Raw genomic sequence first — 22952 nt, 5'->3', positions numbered from 1 at the left:
AGAATGAGGCCAAATCACATGAGCGTACACACGGACGCAAGAACACGGTGATTCATTGTGGAACAACAAGCTAATGCAAAAAAATGTATTTTTATCACTCCCTATACCTTTTGCATATAAATCCAGAGAAAAGCAGAGATGTGGAGAGGAGTTATGAGGGAAGGGGTAAGAAGAGGAACACACACAGCATATCATCAGACCTTCAGCCACAACCTCCCAAAACCACAGAAAAATAAATAAGCCAGGAGGGGGAAAAAAAAAAAAAAATCTTCTGGGTCTGGAAAAAATGATCTCATGTTTAGTCATGTAGCTTTACAGGACAATACCCAGGACACAACTAAATATTTTATTATAATATTTTTATGACGACCTTGTCAAACTGCAGAGCAGAGCTAAAGGTACCGATGGGCAAGACGGAGGGAGAAGGGGAAGGAAAAAGGAGCGGGAGAGATGAAAAGAAAGTGAAACGTGGGTGGCCAATTCTGCTGATGATGTGTACATTACAGCGGATTTCTGGAAAAGTACTTATAAAGTCATCAACACGAAGATGAAAGAAACTCCCCTGATCAGTGAACCATCCACTCTGGCAAGCAAACGAATTTTAATTACTACATGTGACAAATATGCTTAACCTAAAAAAAAGAAAGACACACAGATCACACAGTTTTCCTCAGTTAGTTTAGAAATCCCTGCTGCTTCCACTGACTTACAGAGAAGACTAGTCAGGTTTGGTGTAGGAGTCAAAGAGAGTGTAGAGCTTTAAAATTATGGCCTTTTGCTGTTTTAAGTAATTAGTGCAGATGGGGGAAAGGATCAACCTCTGCCACAGGTGCATCACACACAACCATAACACAACTGTAATCTATAGTAACAACTGTAAATGATCTGGCTGTTGTACAAACCAGCGCCATGTGTGGATGAGCTGGACTACAGTTTTCTAAAGAACCACCTCTGTAACTATTCTTTCACTTTCATTTTGAATCTTTATCAAGGTACAAGCACATTTTCTGAGGATGATGTGGTTTCCTTTGAAGAAAAAGACGAAGGGGATAACTGGAAATTACCAAGCTGATGTGCTGTTTCGATAGAAAAAAGTATTTTCCTTTGCTGGATGCAGGTGGTAAATACACGTATAAGCACATTTTTAACCTTTAACTGAAATTCTTTTGCTGAATCATTATTGGCACTGTGGTTCAAAGCTCACTAAAAAGAAAACGAAAGCTACAGAAATGATCGAAATGTGATAATGCTGTTGCAAACCATAGCTTTTAAGAGTCTGTATAAACCTTGTGTACAAAACTGAACATATTTGACTGCACTTCTGAGTCCATATTAACAGTGATGTGTTCACTTACAATTGGCATTCAATTCCAACACTCGTGTCTTCTTCTTCTTCTTCTTCTTCTTCTTCTTCTTCTTCTTCTTCTTCTTCTTCTTCTTCTTCTTCTCTTATTGACAATGATGCTCTGCTAATAAATAATGAAAATAATTGTAAAAGCATTTTTTTTAAAATGTAGAATCAACATTAAATTCAACAAAAGTTTCAACAGTTTTAAGGTTGGATTTCTTAAGGATTTGTCTGACATGACAAAGCCCAAACACTATTATGAGGACCGTACTCAGTGAAAGCAGTTTTTCCTCATTTATAAATACGATATCCAAGGAAATGCAATCTTGTGAACAAATCCTCAAAGTGATGATAATTAGTATGATAGTTGTAGATATAAACAAAAGACCGTTTTGTTCCCTTTCGAGTGGCAATTGATGGCCGTTCTACATTCTCATAAAGGACACGATGATGGTTCGGAAACTGCTGTCTGTGATAAATCAGACAGAAATGTGATGAGGTTTGAGGGTGTGGGCAGCAGCGTGCATGTAAATTACATCTGCAGGAACACTGATAGAGTCGTACAATCTGCAACCTACTGCTGAAAGAAAGGTGCTGCGTATTTCTAAGAAAGAAGCCTAATTTAAGTTGTTGTTTTTTTTAGTCGGTTCCACAATTTGAATTTTGAGAGATAATTTTTTCCTTTAACCAGATACTCAAGTGTCTATAAATTGGGGCTAACTCTGAGCTCCAGTTATTGTACTAATAGTCAAACACTAATCTGCCTTTCGGTGTAGTTGTGTAATGATAAAGGAACCTGTGGCCAAACTTTTAGAGAAGCTTACAAAGTGGTACACACCATAAAGCAACAATAACACAAGAGTCCTGTTTCTGAGTAGGCCTACTAAATGCTCATGTTGCTCTTTTTTTGCACCAAAAGCTTCTACCCTTATTTTGTAACATCTTAAGCTCACTGTATATGTACGCCTGAGGGTACAGATTATGGGCTGCAAGGTGGATCAGTGGTTAGCATCGTCGCCTCGCAGCAAGAAGGTCGCCGGTTCACATCCCGGTGAGGACACCCGGGATCTTTCTGCGTGGAGTTTGCATGTTCTCTCCAGGTTCTCCGGCTTCCTCCCGCAGTCAAAAAATATGTTGAGGTGATTCTAAATTGTCCATAGATGTGAATGTGAGTGTGCTTGGTTGTCTGTCTCTAAGTGTAGCCCTGTGATAGACTGGTGACCTGTCCATGGTGTCCTCTGCCTTCACCCTAAGTCAGCTGGGATAGACTCCAGCCCCCCGTGCGACTCAAGTGAGGATTAAGTGGTGTATAGATAATGGATTGATGGGTACAGATTATTCTAAAATAGGAAATAGAAAGGCTATAGATCACTTCTTACTGCCACAATGTGAAGCAGAATCCCAAATTTATTGTTTAACCATGTTTAAGATAGAAGATGAAACTGGCTGGTAATCCATTAGATGCTGTTGTTACTCTGGGTTTTTTGCTAATGCAGGTCTTCTTCCAGCTCTGCCTGCAGTTTTAGCAGCTGGGAAGTTAAACATTGTATTCATTGGTGTGAGAAGTGGTGACATTCCTCTTAGGCGCTGTCCATGTTTTACAGCTCATTTTGTTCTTGCTTTGTTCATTTCTGGCACTGTGTTGAGTAGAAAAATCTAATGGGCGCAACACAATCATATGTAAACCTTTCTCAGTGTAGAAAGGAATGATTTACACACAAACAAACCCAGACAGTGCTTTTGATATGCTACCCCTGTCTTCATCATCATCATCATCATCATCCTCAGAGGGTGGCATCAGTCTCCCAGGCAACTCGGACATCTTCGCGGACACCAGAGTTGAGAATATGACTCTTTAAACAAATGAAACATGGCACCCTAAAAATACACAGTAAAGAGTGGGCGACCCTCTTTTAGAAAATAAACACAGACATTACTCAGACAGAGAGGGGGGGGGGCGGCGAAGGAAAGGTGCTGACATGGGCGAGGGTGGGTGGAGGGAGCCACGTGGTGAGATTTTCAGTGAGGTTGGATTAACAGAAACTGGAGTTATTCAGAGAGGAGGAGCAACTGAGAAGATATATGATGTGGTATTGGAGTTTGTCCAAGGCATGAGGCCTATCTTTCACATGGTCACCCAGCTGTGTAAACAGCCCACAACTGGCTGCTGGCTGAAAGCGCGCGGCCAATCGGGGGGCAAGATGTAGCGGAAGGTGGGACGAGCGAGCCAATGAGTCAGCTGCAGGGTGCGGAGAGAGGAAGAGGGGAAGAGGAGAGAGTCAGAGTGACACAATGAAGAAGAGGCAGATAGGTCAGGAGTTAAACACATCTTCCTTACTCCCTCCGTCTCCCTTTGTCTCCCCGTGACTCCCTCCCTCTCATATTCAAATTTGCTGCAAGTTAAGCGCAGCATTGCAGAAAAGTGTAGTTTGCAGGTTTACAGTGTAATTATTCTTCCATGCATGCAAGGTCTTGGTACATCTGCAATAACCGTCTGACTTTTATCATTTGCAGAAAAAGCGACCGTTGTGAAGTATGTTCTGTACATACATGAGATCACCGCGGAGAAAACAAGCACCGAAAGTGAGAAGAGATGTGGAGAGAAACATTTCAGCAGGAAAAGAAAAAAAATCTGAGGAGGAGTCAGCATCAAGGAGAGAGAAGGAAAGAACCAGAGCAAGAGAGAGAGAGAAAAGTGTCCAATTTCAGATTTACAGTGGTAGTGGGCGAGATTTGGCTGTGCTCTTACAGCACACTGAGGACACATCCAGAGGAGGAGCAGGAAGACAGATTTACATGGTGAGAACAGCTATGGACGCTCTGGAGCAGCACACTGGACACATGCTGTTCTCTGGTAATCAAAGCTAATAAATGACACCCACTTCAGTATAAAAACACATAAAAATCTGTTTTTTTTAATCGGCTTCAATCATGTGACATTAACGACACCATCTTTCAAGATGCACACTCACGTTTACTTTATGTTGATTTATGGGCCCAATACCCAGTTTGTGCCATGTGCTGTAAGTTAATGCCCAACCAATTTATCAACTGAAGTGCTGTATTTTGATAATTTGATTCACTCAAATTCTAAACTAAAAAACACCTTTCGAACGCTTTCCGACAAGGGTTCGGATTCACGCTGAGTTTGTATCTGTCAAACCTCCACTGTTTACATCCATAAACATTTAGTCACACCACAAGACCGTCATTAATTTCACTCTGTGTAACTAGTAATAACAGAGCAGAGCAGGAAATGGGCCATTATGAGTGTCTGTGTGAAGGTCTGTCCTCCTGACTCAAACTAAATTGGGATAAACCCCTGTAGGTGTGTGTATGCGTCGCCGTGCATGTGTGTGTTTGCGTGCCTCTTTTGGGGTTTTACTCCTTATTTAAGACCAATATTTACTAAGCAGCCCCAGGGTGAGATTACCTCATATTCTCCCGCCCAGCTGTGCTTTCTCAGCGTTTCCACGACAACTGCCGGAATGTCCCATCATGTTTATCTGCCTGCCAGGAAAACAGAGAGCGAGAGGAGGAAGAAGAAGCAGCAGAGGAAGATGGAGAAGATACGCTGAGGTCGGTGTGTGTATACAAAGCAGACACTCATACATTCACACTCTTGTGTATATGGAATATTCAGCGCAGGAATGCGTGAGGCGCTTAAAATAGCAAAAAAGACAGAGCAGTTGGTGTTTTCTTGATGTAGTATGTTAACCAGCAGCAAAATAGGAAACAAGGTGGAAGTTTGTTAGCATCACAACTGCTGTATTGTGGCTTATTCTAGTATGTCAGAATGTCTGCTTTGCACAGGGTCCACTATACAATTGTCCTCAAATTTATTCCATTAAAGAAAATGCAAAATTCACAACAGTCACTCAAATAACTAGAAACTGAAAAAAGTAATAATAAATAAAAATTTGATAAATTACAATTTATTGAAATGAAACATTGCTTTTGAATTGTGGTTGAAAAGAATAATTTTAAAAAAAGAAAAGAAAAAAAAAACTGCTCTGGACAAAGTAGAGCACTTTGCTGATGAGCAGTGGGCCAAAATCCAAATACCTGTCAACAGGTGCAGAAGTCTGATTGAGAGTTACAGAAAACACTTGATTGCAGTGATTGGCTCAAAGTCTACGGGTCCCATCATGCCTGTTTAGGGGTTTTTTGTTTGTTTGTTTTTTTAATTTATTTTTTTTATATTTCTGTTAAACCACAATTCAAAGGCAATGTCATGATTTCATAAAATTTTTATTTATTATTACTTTTGTCAGGTTGTTTCAGTGACAGCTGTTTTTTTCCTTCTTTAATGAGAGGGTATGAATAAATTTGAAGATGTCTGTAGGTGCATCCACATCATTTTAGAACTGCTCCATTCCTGCTGATGCCTGTCAACCTACTTGTTAGATAAAATGCAAATCTCTGGTATTTCAGAGGTGCTTTTTTGGGATCTAACATTCCACTACCTTCCCCAAAAGAACAAACCAAATGAAAATTATTAGTGTGGCTTAATCCGCCTTTATGTGATTATTATGATTAGTTATATAATCCAGATACGAAAGGCTGAAGATACATTTTTTTATGCCTCTGGAATAATGAATCAGCATGTGAGTGGGCTGTAAACACATTCAACAGAATAAGTCTCATTTCTTGTATAAAAGGTGCTTCCTACTGGCAGTTTAGTTAACCAGCAGATCTGTGTTTTTGGTCATCCTGAGGTAAGAATTACATTGGGTACAAAAAAAATCATAAAAAAACGGTGTAACAATGTGTGTAAAAGGAAAGGAATTTTGTTGTTCAGTGTATTATTCATGTAACCCTCCATGTAACCTCAACAGGAAGACAAGTTTTTCCAAACACTGTAACCTCTTCCCAGTTTTTTGGGCGCAGTACCTGGACACAATGATCAGATATACATGAGTTTTTACACTTTTCCAAAAAGCATCATAATCAATAGAAGCCAACTGCTGTAAGTTCTAACAGTAAAATGTGCAGAAAAGTCCCAACACTGGCAAAGTCACATTTCTTCCAAATGACCTGTTGTGTGTAAAACATGAATATGATGGTACAAAACCACTCAGCAATTTTTTGTAATTATAGTGATCAGGCACTCTCTGTAGAGGATTACAGTCCACAGTTGTACCAGCGGCTCTCCCTGCAGTGTGGACACTGTCCTGCCATGGGAACGGACAGTTATTTGCTTTAATTTGCAACAGAAAAGCTTGTGGTGTGTAGTGACTGTTAGGGAATGTTCTATTTGGTCTTCCCCTGGCCGGTTTAAGTGATAAAAGTGTCATTATTTAGCCTCTGAGGCAGAGGGGAGAGTGCAAACAAGACTGTATGACCCTCTGTCAAGAGCCTCCGTTCTTCAGCAGCTCATTAAGGGCCTCCAGAAAGACAGCACATCAATTGGCAGGGCCCTCCGGCTTCCTCTCGGCCTTTTTAAGCCTCACTAAACCCACTCACCGGCCGACTAACGGCAGAAATGGACTCAATTTAGAGCTGGAGGGGAGATGAAAGATGTCGCGCTGCGAGGTGGTAAAGGCGACTTATTAAAACAGCAGGAACAGGTCCTTGGACTTGAGCCAAATAGGATCTCACCCTGTTGCGCACTGACCGGATTTGGAGAAAGTTGGATTTACTTGTTGGGATGCTCTTCTGCTTTGGTCTCTGTGTTTAGTGAGCGATTTCAACCAGCTTGAGAGCTGCGATTGGAGTCCGTTTTTGCGCTTGACTGAATACCAGACGTATAAAAGTGACATATTTGCGTGAAGCTGCAGTTGGGGACTGAATATGGAGATGCAAGGCAGCTTAGTGGACTCCACCTTAATCAATTTTGTGAGCGATATGAACCTGATGGAGTTCCCTCCAAAGTATGCTTTCGGACCTAAACAGCAGGTGGATGACGCCGCAACCAGCCCGAACAACTCCTCCTGGAGCAGAGACCTGGAGGACGGTGTGCGCACCGAGCATCTGGTGATGGGCTCCCCGAGGTACTACAGCCGCGGGACGCACGGACACAGCAGGTCCAAACGGAGGAGGATCATCACCGTGGTCCAGCGGCAGGCGGCCAACGTGCGGGAAAGAAAGCGGATGTTTAGCCTGAATGAGGCGTTTGATGAACTGAGGAGAAAAGTCCCTACATTCGCCTACGAGAAGAGACTGTCCCGCATCGAGACGCTGCGCCTCGCCATCGTCTACATCTCCTTCATGACGGACCTGCTGGAGAACACCTGAGGACCGATATGAAGCTTATTTCATGGAGACTGACCCACATTGGATCCGCTACTTGTTTCAGCAATGACAGAAATGAATGAATAGATGAGAGATGACTTTCAGCAGCCAATCATCACCTTCATTCAAACTACTGACCTTTTACGCAAATCAAACCACAAGACTGAAAGCTTTTAAGAAATAAGACTCGACACAACTTTTGTTGCAATGACAACCTGACATATTTATTTGATCTGACACAAACAAACCAAGAGAAACGCCTTCAGATATTTCATTTAATATATGACTTACTGTTGCTTAAAAATAAACCTAAATCCTAAGGTCATGTATGCCTCCTTTAATTTCCAATATAATGTCATATAAAACAATGCTATTTGATCTATTGATAGAACCAATTTTGCATATTTTACGCGCAGTTTCATGACCTAAATGTGTTTTTTTTAGTATTTAGATGGCTGCACCCAATACTGTTTTAAAGGCATATATGTTTAAATTAGTGACCTGGAATGCAACCTTTAATAGAAGTTATAGGATCAAGTTTGTTTTTTTTTTACAGGGGATGCTGCGCTCTGTGTGGCTTTCAGCACCTTGGAGAGTTCCACGGTCGCTCGCCTCACCTGGCCTGCTGCAGAAACTGAACAGGTGTGGCAACAAGGGCAGCTTAAGCTTTAAGTAGCGTTTATTTGCTCTTACAGGCCTTATCAACAAACGACTTTAAAATGCAGCAGATTTGAATCGTAAACCCAAGACTCGCTGCATGAAGCTGGGGATTATCTTTGGCACTGAGGTGTAAATTGATGTGGTGGAGGTGAGAGAAGCTCCCTAGAGGTAAACTTAGTGAAAGAGCGCCAGATTTTCTGGATTGCAGGATGAAAGACAGAGATGTACAGGTTGATCCAGGCCCGAAAGGCGCTTGTGGCGGTGCCTCCCTATAACAAGTGAATGAAGCGGGCCTGCTTGTGTATCATCCTCCCCCCACAGAGGTGAGGCCTGTCGGTGTGTAATTCAGACCGCAGACCACCTCCAAAAGTTGCCTGATCTAGTTTCAGCCACATTTCTGCTGGATTGTGATTATCTAGCGGTAGACCCCAGAGCTGGGTGGTCATGTGTGCGTGTTTCAGGCTCTGTGTGTGCGAGCAGCTCCGTCCTTCTGTCTCTCCTCGGTCCATCTTTATCACCTCCAGTATTTGCATTGCGCTCCAGCCCGTACACCGCCTTCAGCGACCCCGCTGTGAGCACGGATCCGCCCTGAGAGCTCCCTGGGACGGGCCGCCTTTTAAACCTGAGCCGCGGTGCCGAGATCCCTGCGGGAGTCAGACCCATTTAAGTGCATACCTCAATGCGGGGCCGCTGACGGGAAAATAAACACCTTGGTCTGCTTATACGAGCAGCGACCTCCTGCTGTGACAACCTCCTGTGTTTCAGTGGGTCTGATGTTTTTCACCGCCACCACTGCTCCCATCCCGGGCGTCTAAACCTGCACAGGGAAGCTGCAGGCCCAACTGACTTGTGCAGGAACTTCTGTTGTGTTTTTAAGTTGTTTGCAATAGAAAATCAGAAAACGCGAGTGCAATTTACACGCACGATGACATAGTATGATGGCAACTTTACAAAAAACTTGGGAAAAAACTTATAAACTTTTGTTTCTAGTCTCTGGACAGTAAAATGTGAGTTTAGGAACCAAAGTATAACGAACAAAATACATAATTGCATAGGAGAACTGCAGCAAAACACCACTTAACACTGTGCGCAAAAATGACCCTGAACATGAAACGAGGTAGTCTAATTCCTTGCAAAAAGAAATCCCACTTGCTCTGTTTATTTTGCAATAAATCCAAGAGGGGAAAAACTGCATTGCGCGTTTGGATCAGAAATAAGTTTGGGTGGAGCAGAGAGAAAGAATTCTACTACTCCATCCTTCCAATCTTGTGTAAAGGAGCCCCATGTCTTAAACGCTATTCCTAATATTATAAGTAGCACTCTCCTTCTCCTGCAGTATTATATTACACCCCTCCTCACCCAATCACAGCGCTCCCCAAAATCCTCCTGCCCGCTCCCCGCTATAAGAGCTCGGGTCGTCCCAGTCTGGCAGACACCTCTCCCTCTCCGTGGCGCACGACATTTACCGTAATACCAGCCCACAGCTCACTACAGGCCGCGCTCATTTTTTACCTGCCGTGTTTGTTGATGTTGTAACCACTTCAGTGGATTTGGGTCAGGGGTTGTAACGGTCTTACAGGCCGCAGAAAAGTTTTTTGAAAAAGACGATGCGGGAAGACGACTCCCCCCCAATGGACAGCGCTGGAAACAGCGAGGAGGAGACCGACCGTCAGCTGCCGCGGAGAGGCGCGAGGAAGCGGCGGCAAGCACGGAGGAGCACCGACGAAGAGGAGGAGGGAGACGTGGAAATTCCCAGCCCCGGGAAGAAGAAATGCAGAAAGAGCTGCGATGGAGGAGGAGGAGGTGGCGGAGGAGGAGGAGGCAGCACCGGGAGCGGCGACAGCGAGGCCAGCAGCAGCCCCGCGCGCTCCTTCGATGACCTACAGACGCAACGCGTGATGGCCAACATCCGCGAGAGGCAACGGACGCAGTCCCTCAACGAGGCGTTCACGTCGTTACGTAAAATCATTCCCACACTCCCGTCGGACAAACTCAGCAAGATCCAGACGCTAAAGTTGGCGGCCCGGTACATAGACTTCCTGTGCCAAGTTCTGCAGAGCGACGAGCTGGACGCGCGAGGGACCAGCTGCAGCTACGTGGCGCACGAGCGGCTGAGCTACGCGTTCTCGGTCTGGAGGATGGGGGGATCGTGGTCCTTGTCCACGACGTCCCACTAGCAGGACCAAGACTGCTGCTGTTGCTGATGGGACAGCACGGTAGGCTGAGCTCCTTTCATTTTTTATCCTGCAGGGATAGGAACGGTGCCAAACTGGTCCTGTGCGCCTTTTACGCACAGCCCCCAAATGAAAAATCTAATATCTCAGCTCTTATGTTCCAATAGGAATAGTCTGGCTGCAATACTTGTATGCCTCCCCAAACCTCTTCTACTATTCATTAAGCCTGTTGATTTTGGCTATGAAAATGATGTGGACGTGCCCTTAGAGGCTGCAGAAACTCAAATTAGGCATGTTATTGGTAAAACAGTCATGCGAGATTCCCATATTATGCTATATAGCTGCAAGGGAAACAGCCAAAGTATTTCCCACCTGAAAACATGGCTTTATTGCCCACCTCAGGTCACAACGAGGTTACATCCCTCCACCTATAGCCTACACATGCATTAAGATGTATTTCTATGTGTTGGATCTCTTTTAACCAAAATGTTTTTGCTTTCACAGATTACCCACACTGAGGAACCAGTGGATCAGGCCAACCCTTCTACTGGCCAAACACAGCTGAGGCCCAGGCTCAGCCGCTGTGCTTCAGGCCTCAGAGGAAAGCAGCCTTTTCATATTTCCCTTTGCATGGACTGTAATGTTTGCAAGGGAGCACTTAGGACAGACAGGACGGATATGAAGAAAGACCACTGCGACTATGAATGTTGTAAAAACAAAAGGAGCTCTGACAAACTGCTCTGTTTTGAAACACGAGAGAAAAATGACAAGTCATTCCACATTCCCTGTGACAGTGTTTCACAGAAAATGAAGTATTTTGTATTTATTTTTCTACACAGGTTTGAAATTCTTTCCCCTTCTCAAATAAAAGTTATTTATTTTTGGGATATCACAGAACCCTGAACGGATCTAGAGTCTGTGTGTTTTGAGTGCTGTAAATATTTGGTAACATGCTCAATAAAAAAGAAGAAGGTATCTTTGATTCCTCTTAATTGCTGGGATATTCAATCAAGCACTAGAACGATGCTGCATTAAATAGCTAGTTTCATAACCATAAGATGAAGTTTGGGGTTGTGCATTTCTGCACACTAAAGTTGTTGTAAATACCTGAGATTTTTTTGAAACAAACTCATTTCTCATGGTGTCAGTGCTTTGCGCCTGTGCAGAGAGTTTATTTTCATTGGTTTTTGGTGAATCCCCAGTTAAGTAAACCACAGTGGAGGGGGCAAAAGAAAACATCTCATACCGGTGGCTTATTCTGTAGTGATTTCATGAGCTCAGGGATCTGGGAAAGCCATAATTAGCTGGTGGTCTGTTTGAACATGGTGAATTTGGAGCTGTGGGAGGCATGCATGATATTCCCAGATGTCCTCTGAGCCACAGGTCAGCATGGGAGTCTCCTGCAGGTGCTGCAGCAGCAGCAATACCCCAAGAGTCTTGACAGATAAATGGGGTGGATACGGGTCATAATGCAAACTGGATAGGCCGTGTAATTGTATATAGCCAGAGACTCTGGTGAAAAAGAAGTGATTATCCACGTTTAAACACCATGCATTCTCAAAGTAAGTCTTACAGTCTTATATGAGTCCAAAACAACTGGGTTTACACAATTACATCTTCATGTAGCTGTAGCAGAAAGCAATCACTGCACATGATTAAGTTCTTTTTGAATTTTCTCAATGATTTAAAAAAATACAACTCTCAATTTCCATTGGCTAGTTTTGCACAGAAATGAAGATGAATTCAGGTCATGCTACAAAAACTCTGTCCACATAACGATATAATGGTTTCTGAATTAGGGACATTCAGCTTTGTATAGAAATCAATTATTACTTGAATATCAACCTGAAGAAAATAAATCTTCTTGAAAGATGCATAAAAAAGAAATACATGGGCTAATATTTCTCCTTAGATGTAGTCAAGGGAGGATGGACTAGATTGCATTAAGACAAGAAAACTACACGGGAAGTATATCGGTGCCTTTGCTCGTCTGAACCCTTATCTTTGTAAATTTAAGAGTCCTGAATAAATGAATCAATGCTACTATGTTTCACATAAAACAAAGCTCCAGTAAGATTATTACAAGAGTGCCATGGTGATATCAGATGGACCAATCAGAGATGAAAGATAGTGGGCTCAGTGCAGACTCACTATAGGGAGCTCCACATCTCTCCACAGGGTTGTTAAGAGATGATTATGGGAGCATTACTGTGTTTTTGCATCACGGGTTGCGTGCGGAAGGTAAAGCCATCAGCTCTGACCTGCGGCCCTCGCCAGCCGCCGGGGGGAATCGATTCCCACCCTTAGATCACCGTGGCCGTGTTATCTTAAACTTGAGGCTGTTGCTCTGACACGGAGGAATGTCACCTCTGAGGCTTCGAAACACACACACGCACACAAACACATATAGGTTATACACACACACGGGGAGATTTCTCACGCCTACCAAACAGGGAAATACATTCCACAGAAAGAGAGAGAGGGAAAGAGAAAGAGGGGGAAGAGGGCTCCTGCAACTCAGCTCCTGCCCCCCTTTGATGTTTGAAAGTAATGGGATGACCGCTTGTTATCAGTGTGAAGGAATCCGGCTCTCTAGTTTTAAGTGTGCGATGATTTATAGACTCTTTGATGAGTGACACACACACTCTCTCTTCTGCTCATTAATCACAGTTTATATCTTCTTGCTTTGGACTCAGAGTCCTTAAACTGATCTAAAAGCCAAAGGTGCAGGCCTGTGTGTATTTTAATAAATCCAGGAGCTGTAAATCTTTCTAAACATAGATTTCTGACTCTTGTGCTTCGAACGCGAGCCAGGGCTGTAGTTTGTTTGGTTGTTTAAGCGCTCTAACAGAGGTCTACCTGTCTGTTTTTTCTTCTTTCAGCATTGTGTCTCCCTCACTTCCATCTCCCTCTGAAGTTCCCCATTACGGGGTAACAAGCCCTGGTTTACATTAACCCTCAACACCACAAAAAGACAAGGCGGGGAGAGGAAGTCCAGCTGAGACAGACAGAGGGGGGAGAGAGGGACTTGATTTGCAAGTCTGGTTTCCATTAGAGCTAATTATCTGTGTTTCATCTCAACCTGAGGCAGTTAGTGTGTATGTGTGTAGGTGTAAGTGTATGTATGCATGTGTGTGTGAACTAGAGTCTCTGGTGCTCTGCGGCTCAAATCAAGATAATCATACCTGAGGACATTCTCTGAAGTGAAATGAAATCCTGCTTTGCATATCACTCAGAGCCTTCATCTCTGCTGCTTGTCAGTGTTGGAATACTTCAGTGTACTGACCCAAGCAGAGCATAGTTTCTAATGTGTTTTTGCTGTAAAAAAAAATTATAGATTTATTATAAAACTTGTTTTTCTTTTAATTTAAATTGCGGCTGTGTTTTGATAACAAATCTCTGACCTCCCTGTCGTCCATTAGTCAGTGTGGGGATGAGGGTGGAGTCCAGCTGATCATCCAGATTTGGGTGTGATGCTTTATGGAAACAAGGACCACAGAGACACACGTATACATCTATGCTGTCCAAGAGGAGTCTGAAAATCAGCAACTATTTCAAAAGACTTGCTGTCATTAGGATTTTATCCTTATTGTGTATCTATTATATTATACAATGACAGAAATACACAAAATGATTTCATGTATGGTGAATGGATGATAGGATTAAATACATGATGACTTAGGTCAAATTGTGTCATTTTAAAGGAGAATCCCGCCAATTTTTGCTGATTAAAATTCAGTTTACCTGTCACAAGTAATAATAGTGTTGCATAATGTTTCCAGAGGAGGATTTCCAAAGTTAGAAACAGAACCCCAATAATACCATGCAGGTTCTGGACTATGGGTTGAAAGAATCAGCCATCTGGGAGGCAGGGAGGTCCAGTGAAGATGCTCCTGAGTTACATTATGAAAACTACATACTAAGGATTAAAGGCTTGAACTTCTGTGTCATTTGTGAGCATTAAAAGAAATCTGGCCATTGTGAGCAACACGGTTTTTAGCTCAAATCATTTTGCTTTCCTCATGTAGTGAGCATTTTTGTGGATTAATAACGAGAGCATTTCACACAGATATTAAAGACCCTCTCCGAAAACCAGTTTTTTTTCTTTTTGTTTACCTCGTTAGCATGTCCATATGGTGCTTTTTATGTGTTAGAAGACACATTATGAGAAGAAAAAAAAAGCAGACAATGTCATTGCTAGGCCTTTCCACCTTCAAGATACAGTCTGAGACAACCAGGGTTTCATATATAATAAACACAAAGAACCAATCCTATCATTTTACAGACTGGGGCTTTCTGGTCGGGACTTCATATATCTGAACATTCTAAAGCAAGTGAGTGGAGAGTTAGATCCAAGCCATTTTAAGTCAGGAGGGGATTATTTTCCACAGACATAATTTCTAAATATGTAATGTAGATACAAAGAGATAACTTTTAAGAGGTTAAATCCATGACTGGAGAGACATTTTGATGCTCTATAGAGTGTGCTTTACTGTTCAAGCAAGCAGGGAAAGAGAGAGAGGAAATCAGGATGGATTCACAATTGGCCCAGCAGCCTACCAACATAATGAGCATTCACTCACACGCGTTCCCTGAGGTCGGTACCAACTGCACCCACCAGTCCCGACCTGTGACCTCTCAAAGTGACCCCGTCCCCAGAAAGCGGCGACCCCCAGCTGGACCACGAGCCGCCGCATTCACCTCCACAAAATGCCCACTGAGTTCACTAATACTTGTCAGATGCAGGGACCGGAGCACGAGCATGAGCAGAGAGGCCGGATAATGACGAAGAGTCAAAAACGAACAAGCTGATAAAGAGCAGTGAGAAAAAGAAGAAGAGGAGACTTTAAGGAAGAAGAAAACACACTTATATGAATCCTCTCAGCTCTCCTGCCCGAGGCTGTTTATCTTGCAGATTGAGTTAAACACAAGCCTCTTATAACTCTCCACATACCAGACAATATCACAGTGGCCCCGCTTTACAAATATAAACATGGGCGCTTTATCAAAGACCAGCACAGCTCATTCAAACACATAGGCTCCTTCTCCTAACTTAATTTACTGCACCCTATACAAAGTTCCCTTATTGGATTTGAGCTGAATGTTTAATTCTGGCTGAAAAAGGGGAACTTTAGGAGGCCTGTTGATAAAGGTTAAAAGGGTTTTCGTCATGTTTACCTTATAAAACCGCAGTGGTTTCTTATCATGCGCAGATCTATGGACTATCAGGATGAAAAAAAAAAGCCCCCAGTCACGCACAACACGCTGTGTGTTATTTCCACAGAGAGAGGGCATTGTTTCACTCAACATAGCTCCATTCATAGTGACGGCAATGTGGCTTTCAGTGGGGAAATGTATGTTTCCTTGTTGTGTTAATAGTAGAGAGGATTGTTTTGACTCCGTTCAGAGTAAGTGAGATTCGTCTGACACACACACAGTCGCACACACACACACACACACACACTCGCACACACACACACCTACACACACACACACACACACACACACGGTTGCATCATCTTGGATTATATAAAGTTTTTGTGCTTTTCTCAGTTGAAAGCAATAAGCGGAGCACAGCCATAGTTTACTGGCGTTCTGGGGGCCCCTGTCATGACCGAGTATGCACACACACACACACACACACACACACACACACACACACACACATACATAAGGGCAGAGTGAGGGATGACTTGGCAGTAAGAGCGACTCCAGCCTCAGTGTTGGTCTAAGGGGAGCTGAGCTGGGAGAGAAATAGACGTTAAAATGTGCAGCCTTCCCTCTGGTGTTCACTGTGGGGTGGTCTCTCTGTTTCTTTCTCCACCTTCTTTCCTTCTATCTCCTCACTCCCTCTCTCATTACTTTGAGGTGGTCTGTTTCTGTCTTTTCCACCGCTCTCATTCCCTCTCTCCCATCCCAAACTCCTCCCCAACCCCATATTCCTCCTCTTCATCCCTCTTCTCTCCTTTTATCTATCATGTAATCTCCCTCGCTCTGTTTAATAATCCCCCTCTCATTTCCTCCTCTTCTTATAACTCCGTCTCCCCCTCCTTCACCTCTTTGTGTTTACCTCCACGCACAAATAGAAAAACACTCACCGTGCCTCGCTATTTACCCAAGAAGTGTGTGCAACTCTGGAGAGTGTCAGTGTACTTTAAGAGAGGAAGAAAACCACACCGAGACAAAGGCAGAGATGCCGGGACTGTAAGAAAACAAAGTCTTGCTGATGTGATGATTATCGCCGGTCAGCATTTTTCTAGCCAATCGTGCTCTGAATCAGTGTGTGTGTGTGTGGCTTTTTTTTTTTTAACTTTTCAAAAAGTTTAATATTAGAACATTGTATTTGCTTTTCTGACTGGTGTTTTTTCTGTCTGTGTGTCTTTCTCTCTCTCGTTTTCTTTTCTGTCTCCGAAGGTGTTGGTTGTGTGATTTTATAAGCCTGGCATTTGGTGTCATATGAACCATTTGCATGTTTTTTCAAGTCCAGTAAAACTGGCCTAAATGCCTCATAATTCTCTTCCCCCGGCTGCCTGGTAAAGGTTAGTGCCAACTTCCAAACTCTCTTTCACACACACACACACACACACACACACACAAACTGGAGTCAGGGCACAGTAACAGGAAAAGTATAAAGTAACACCACCTCTTTAAAAAAAAAAAAAAAGAGCCAAAAGGTCTTGAGACCAAAAGCACATACAGTCAATGCAAAGAAGGACACGTTAGAGAAGCTGTGTGTTTGTATGTCTGTGTCTTTTCAGCAAACTGGTCTCAAGAAATGATGGCATAGTAAAGAGCCAGGCGCCAGGATTACAGCAGAGAAGAGTGTGTGTGTGTGTGCGTGCGTGCGTGTGAGCACATGCATGTGGGAGGGTTATAAATAGTTGGATCATCTGGAGTACATTAGAGGTACAGTGTTTAAGTGAACAGGTCCGCTACCTGCAGCCACAAAAACCTCAGAACAGACACTGCCAGGCCTCGAGCTGGACACACACACACACACACACACACACACACACACACACACATAGAACGAGAGAGAAAGAGGGAAAATTCATCAGTAGAGGCAAAGAAATTTAGCAAAACTAAGCTGAAGCATAGAGCTGAGCAAAACAGACAGGCTGGGCATCTGAGAGAAAGTGCCTCCCACGGTAACACAACTTGACCGTGGTAAGTCTTGGCTCCGCAGCTTTAAGATAAACAGGGCTTATTAGGAAAGGCACCACAGGGATATCAACTCCGCTATTAAAGGGTGGGCCCGATGTGAAATAAGGGAGGGAAAACATGTCTGAACAAGGCTGTTTAGCTTAGAACTGACCATATAACACTTCCCGAGGCCACACATATAATCAGCACCTGCTAATGTACAAACCCTCGTTCTTTGTTTCACTTATTAACGCGTCCAAGAAAGCTTACACACTGATGTAACACCCTGCACATTGAGAGTAAAAATCCATTTATTGCTGTTCATCTCTCTTTATATTAACACACAAAGTTATTCATTTACAAAATGTTGCCACTGAGTTTGTGTAAAAGTGTCACTTTGCAGATTTTCACATGTAACTGCTGAGTGTCTGTTTAGGCTCACTGCACCCATTTACAAATCTCCACAGCTAATAGACATGTTTTTGATCTTTTAGGAAGTCCTGCTTTTACTGCATATTCCGTCCAACTTTTCCACAAATCGAAGGCCCCCAAAATTTAGGAGTTGGTGCAGGAAGTGGGCCCTCCCCCAGCAGCACATTTACACTCACACACACTGAAACCTGAGCCTCAGGAAGTGGTCCTGCGCAGCATCATGTCAGGGCATACAAATTATTCACCGTTAGAAAAATGCACTTTTTCTCGTCTCCTATATTATCCTACTCCACCTCCCCTTTTCTCCGCTCCCTCCTTGTCTTCTTCTTCTCTCCGTTTATTGTTTTCATTTCGGGCCCTCCAGAGAGGAACAGTCAGGGAGACAAAAAGCTCTGCTACCTGCGTTATCTCAAAATGAGCTGCGTTCAGACTCACAACGAGCTGCTGCTGTGGTTGCACAGGCCCCAAAATTCCGGGAAATATTCTCCTGCGGTGTTCCCTGAAGACTTGTGGTATTCCTGCCCACAGTATCCCCACAACGCTTTTGTGGAATTTCCTAAATGGATGTAAAGCAGGTTTATTTGCACTCTTTTGAACAGTGAAACATAGATCTACCTTATCGCTCTGTGGCTATATTACTTTACTATATAAATCCAACTGTGAAAAGGTAGAGGAACAGAATAAAAAGACCAATTTTGTGCTGGTGTTACGAGAATAAAACAAGCAAAAATAAATAATAAAAACACCCAGTTTAACGCATAATGTGGGCGATTGACACTGTAAAACCTTCTTCCAGTTACCTCATCACTTTTCTTAGGGTAAGTCCAGTTAAAACAGGATGATAAATAGATTTTTAGAATTTTGTATTACTTTTGACATTAGTTAATGTGTTAATACTGTTAATCACACACAATAAATCTGCTTGCTTTTGACTATACCAAGCCAATGGGATGAAACCAAAGCTAGCATAAGCTTTTCCTTGCTTTGTCTGTTGAAGGGATGGTTCCTCTTTGCAGTGAGGTTGTATGAAGTACTCACCAATAGTCAGTGTATTGCTTACAGTAGATGATGATCAGTACACCAACAGTTTGGAGAGGCAGACAGGAGAATCTGCATTAAGGCTAAGCAACAAACTGCTGTGGTTGAAGTAAAATTACTGTTTTTGTCAATGGAGTCTGGTGGCTTTGAAGACAGCAATATAACTCCACCAGTTCCCCATTAGAGAGGGCTGTCAGACAGTTTGGCAAGGCAGTGAAAATATCTAAATATAGCATACACTTCAACTAATTTGAATTTGTTTGTGTGAGCCAAACACACATTTCTGCGTTGATGCAATCCACAGCACTTCATCACTGAGCTTCTGTGCTTCTGTCCATTCTCCAAACTGGGGGTTGCCGACTTTTATCTACTGTAGATAACACAGTGATTGTTGATAAGTACTTCCAAAAACCAAACTATCTCCTTTTAACGTTGTCATAAAACTGGGTGAATGTTGGTCAGGTAGGCAAACAGGGCTTCCATTGATAGCAGCGTTGGGGGGTTTTCAACTACTGGCTCTTCCTGTTTAAATGTAAAGTATCCTTAAGCAACCCCAGAGATCCACTGAGATGACTAACACTCTGAGTCACTGGTGTGAGGTGAGTAATGAGCATGTGAGTAAATGAAAGGCTTTGAAATGAGCCAAATAAATGCTGTCAACTTATGTTGTGTTGCTTTGACAACTTATATATCACATTGCAGGCTGCCAGAACTCTTTCACAGCCGGCAAATCATTATTCATCCTAATATAACCAACTGCTGCAGTGGTATTGCAAATTAGCACTTCAGTGATTTCAAAGTTTAAATCTTCTTTGCCTTTCTTTGCTTTTTTTTGTCACTTGTTTCTCTCACTTTTATGAAAAATGTTTAGGACCCGTGTGCAGTACAGTGATAATTAATTACTTTTGGACTTTGCTATCTGTGCCGAAGTGACTTGTTGTCTTTGTGCAATTTCATATCAAATGCTATTGAAATATAAGAAATATTTTCCCCTCAAGGATAGCAAACTATCAAGCTTGTGCAGCGCATGTGTGACAATGGTTACTAGTGGACCACAGAAATGCACACGCAGCGCAAGAATGACAGAGTTGTTGTGCACCAGGAAGTGTCCACTCACCTCATCCTGCCAACACTGTGACTATGTGGATTATGCTGAGGTCAGGGGGGAGAGGAGGTTGTGTTAAGTGAAGTTTGGAAGAGCAGTGACCAAGCACACTTTCCCCTCAGGCAAGCGGTCAAGGGACAATTGAGGGCATATACACCCACACACACACACACACACATACCCGCTATCGGATTCTGAAATAAACATCTTGCTCCGTGATGTCTTCGGGCTACTTGGCCCACTGGCCCGCCCTGATGACCCTTGTTACCGTGGTGATTAAATATTGGGAGCCCTCATCTGCAAACATTTAGCCAGTGTCACCCCTAATCTGCCTTGTGTCACTCTGTCACCACGGACTGCACAGGATGGCAACGAACACAAGCATGCATGTGACGCATAAATGACCACATAAAACTTAACACATCTCCCTCCTGTCACGACAGCCAGGTACAAATCATGTAACTGATCTATTTTTAGGAGATAAAACGAGCATCAAACACTTACCAACAGTGTCTGTAGACATTTATAGCTTCTTTTTTTGACAGAAACACTGGCATCAGTTTGATTTCAGTAGATTCCTCATATTCTCCACTGTACATCTGTATGTTCAAACACACACATCTTTTTTTTTTTTTTTTTGTTGGAATTGCCTTTTTTTTTTAACAATGCTGCAACCAGGAAGCATTTTATATGTAACATCATTTATAAGATTATGTTTTTCCAAAAAAATGCAATACAAAAAAGAATAAGACAGTTTTTTCTATTGTAAATGAGAACCTGTTCTCAATTAACCTACCTGGTTAAATAAAGGAAAAAAATTAATAAATAAATAAAATTCTGTAGTTGAAAAGGTGACATTTTGTAAAGAATAAACAGCAACAAAGACAAAGGGTTATATCATGCATTTTATCCGTCATTAAATTACCATCGCCTAAAACATTTCACCTTCTGACCTCTGAACTATGACACACCGGCCTCCTTCCTCCAGGCCAGACCATCATGAACACTGTGCCTCAGGTCACTCGCTGGCCTACAACAGAGCAAGAGAGTGTATTCCGTGCAGAAATGAAACAGGGATTCAATCAAATGACAAATGAGTTTTCCGTTGTCACTTAGATATATGGTCATCCAGTAAATGCACAAAAGCTAATAATGTATCTTCTCAGCATAAACAAACCAAAAGCCGTGAAAACAGTGATATCCTATTATTTATCGTGACAGCATTAAAATTAAGTGCATCTGTAAAAACCACCCAAAGTGCTGCTAGATTAAATGGTCTGCACACAGTGTCTTTGGCCAAAAGCTTTCTCATTAAAGTTGATGGAGCAGGTAAGACAGAAACCGAGTGGCCCTGGCCTTGAGCCTGGTCATAGCTCACCTTAGAAAGTGCAGCACTGCTTGAGTTCAGTCAGTTACAACAAATTACAACAATAACTGGTTTTCAGAACAGACAAAACATTTCCATCGAACCTTTTCAAAGTCTATCAGCATGCTGTTTGTCAGTATGATCATGTTACAAACACTCATTGTTTGCCAATGTGTGGCTTAATACATGGATACAAGTGCTTAGTTGAGACTCTGAGAAGTTCCAAGAGGGGAGAAGGTGAAGAGGAAGCAGTTTGTGATTTGTTCATGACAATCTTACAGTTTCTATGTTATCTCATCTTCAATATGTTAATGTCCTTGTCTTCAGATCCTTACAATTAGCCTTGAGTTGCAACTTTTTCAACTGTAAATTTACATTTTTAAACAAAATAATAACTAACTGTAAGTAAATATACCCTCAGTGGAGTTTAACATGGGTTGACAATGACCTCCAGTGGTAAAGATAGAACACTGCAGGCTAGGACCTGCAACTGCTGTCAGTGCAGTTTCTAAAAACACCACAACACCTAGTTTTTGTGACCTTTCGAGAAAGTGACGCTCAGAGGCTTGAAGCAGAACCATGATATCAAAGTTTCTTTTTGCATTTTCCACTGCAAGACTCACATTATGCAAATTTGAGAATGCCTCACAAACAGGTTGATCAACTGGCCACTTTTTTTCTTGCTTCCTGCACAGGCTGTAGAAAACAGTTCAACCTCAAAGGACTAGATCTCAAAAACACCAGTTAGCTGGTCACATGTTTTGCTTGTAACAGGCTTGCAGCTCATAAAGTGTAGGTGTAAAGTCTAATGGTAATAACCCGTGTATTTCAGTATGTGTGTGTGGCAGACAGAAGGAGAGAGAAGAAGAAAGACAGAAGGATAAAGGGACGCAAGAAACATGAGAGGGCAGGGGAGCTGTCTTTTGTGTACACCTGGGCATTAAAAGAATGGGCAGCCTGATGTGTGCGCTCCGCTCTCCTGGACGTGGAAGAGCCAGCAACTTTATTTTGCTTCACCCGTACCTGCTGTGCGGCTCAGCTGGAGCTCTGTCCATTTGGAGGAAGGTATCATTACCTAGAACATCAAAAACAGGTCTTTCTTGTAGCAGGCAATCTTTTTCAGTCACTCTGGGATCTTTTATCTCTGCCTCTTTGCCTCACCTGCCCGCTGCTCTGTCTTTGACTGGCAGTGTAAGGTAAAGCTCAGGTTAATGAAGGTCCCACTGGGGCAATGAATTATGCATTCTCACCAGGTTTGCGGGTAGGCACTGATCAACCGTGTGATCAGACTGCTCTCTGGTCTTTCTTGTTGATCTGATGAGAGCAACTAATGTCAGAAGGATGCAACGTCTTTAAAGTACATATACAAAAGCATATATTTAGTGACAGCAGTAAGTATTTATATCCTTAAGTTTCACTTAAGTGAAAAGAAAAAAATAACAAAAGTATTGT

The 22952-nt window shown here is 42.7% G+C and overlaps 2 protein-coding genes across 2 annotated transcripts; both read left to right on the top strand.

Moving 5' to 3' along the window:
• Positions 1–7195: 7195 nt before the first annotated feature.
• LOC103369487 (fer3-like protein) lies at positions 7196–7585 on the top strand. The gene has a single exon (XM_008298213.1). The coding sequence runs from the start codon at positions 7196–7198 to the stop codon at positions 7583–7585; it is 390 nt and encodes a 129-aa protein (XP_008296435.1).
• Positions 7586–9707: 2122 nt separating this feature from the next.
• twist1a (twist family bHLH transcription factor 1a) lies at positions 9708–11391 on the top strand. The gene is made up of 2 exons (XM_008298205.1): positions 9708–10458; positions 10921–11391. Exon 1 carries the CDS (start codon positions 9850–9852, stop codon positions 10417–10419), a length of 570 nt encoding a protein of 189 aa, XP_008296427.1. The 5' UTR covers positions 9708–9849; the 3' UTR covers positions 10420–10458; positions 10921–11391.
• Positions 11392–22952: the final 11561 nt, after the last annotated feature.

The sequence above is a fragment of the Stegastes partitus genome, unplaced genomic scaffold (genome assembly GCF_000690725.1).
Source record: "Stegastes partitus isolate 25-593 unplaced genomic scaffold, Stegastes_partitus-1.0.2 Scaffold1294, whole genome shotgun sequence".
NCBI classification, from domain to species: domain Eukaryota; kingdom Metazoa; phylum Chordata; class Actinopteri; family Pomacentridae; genus Stegastes; species Stegastes partitus.
This window is presented reverse-complemented; position numbering and strand designations above follow the sequence as displayed.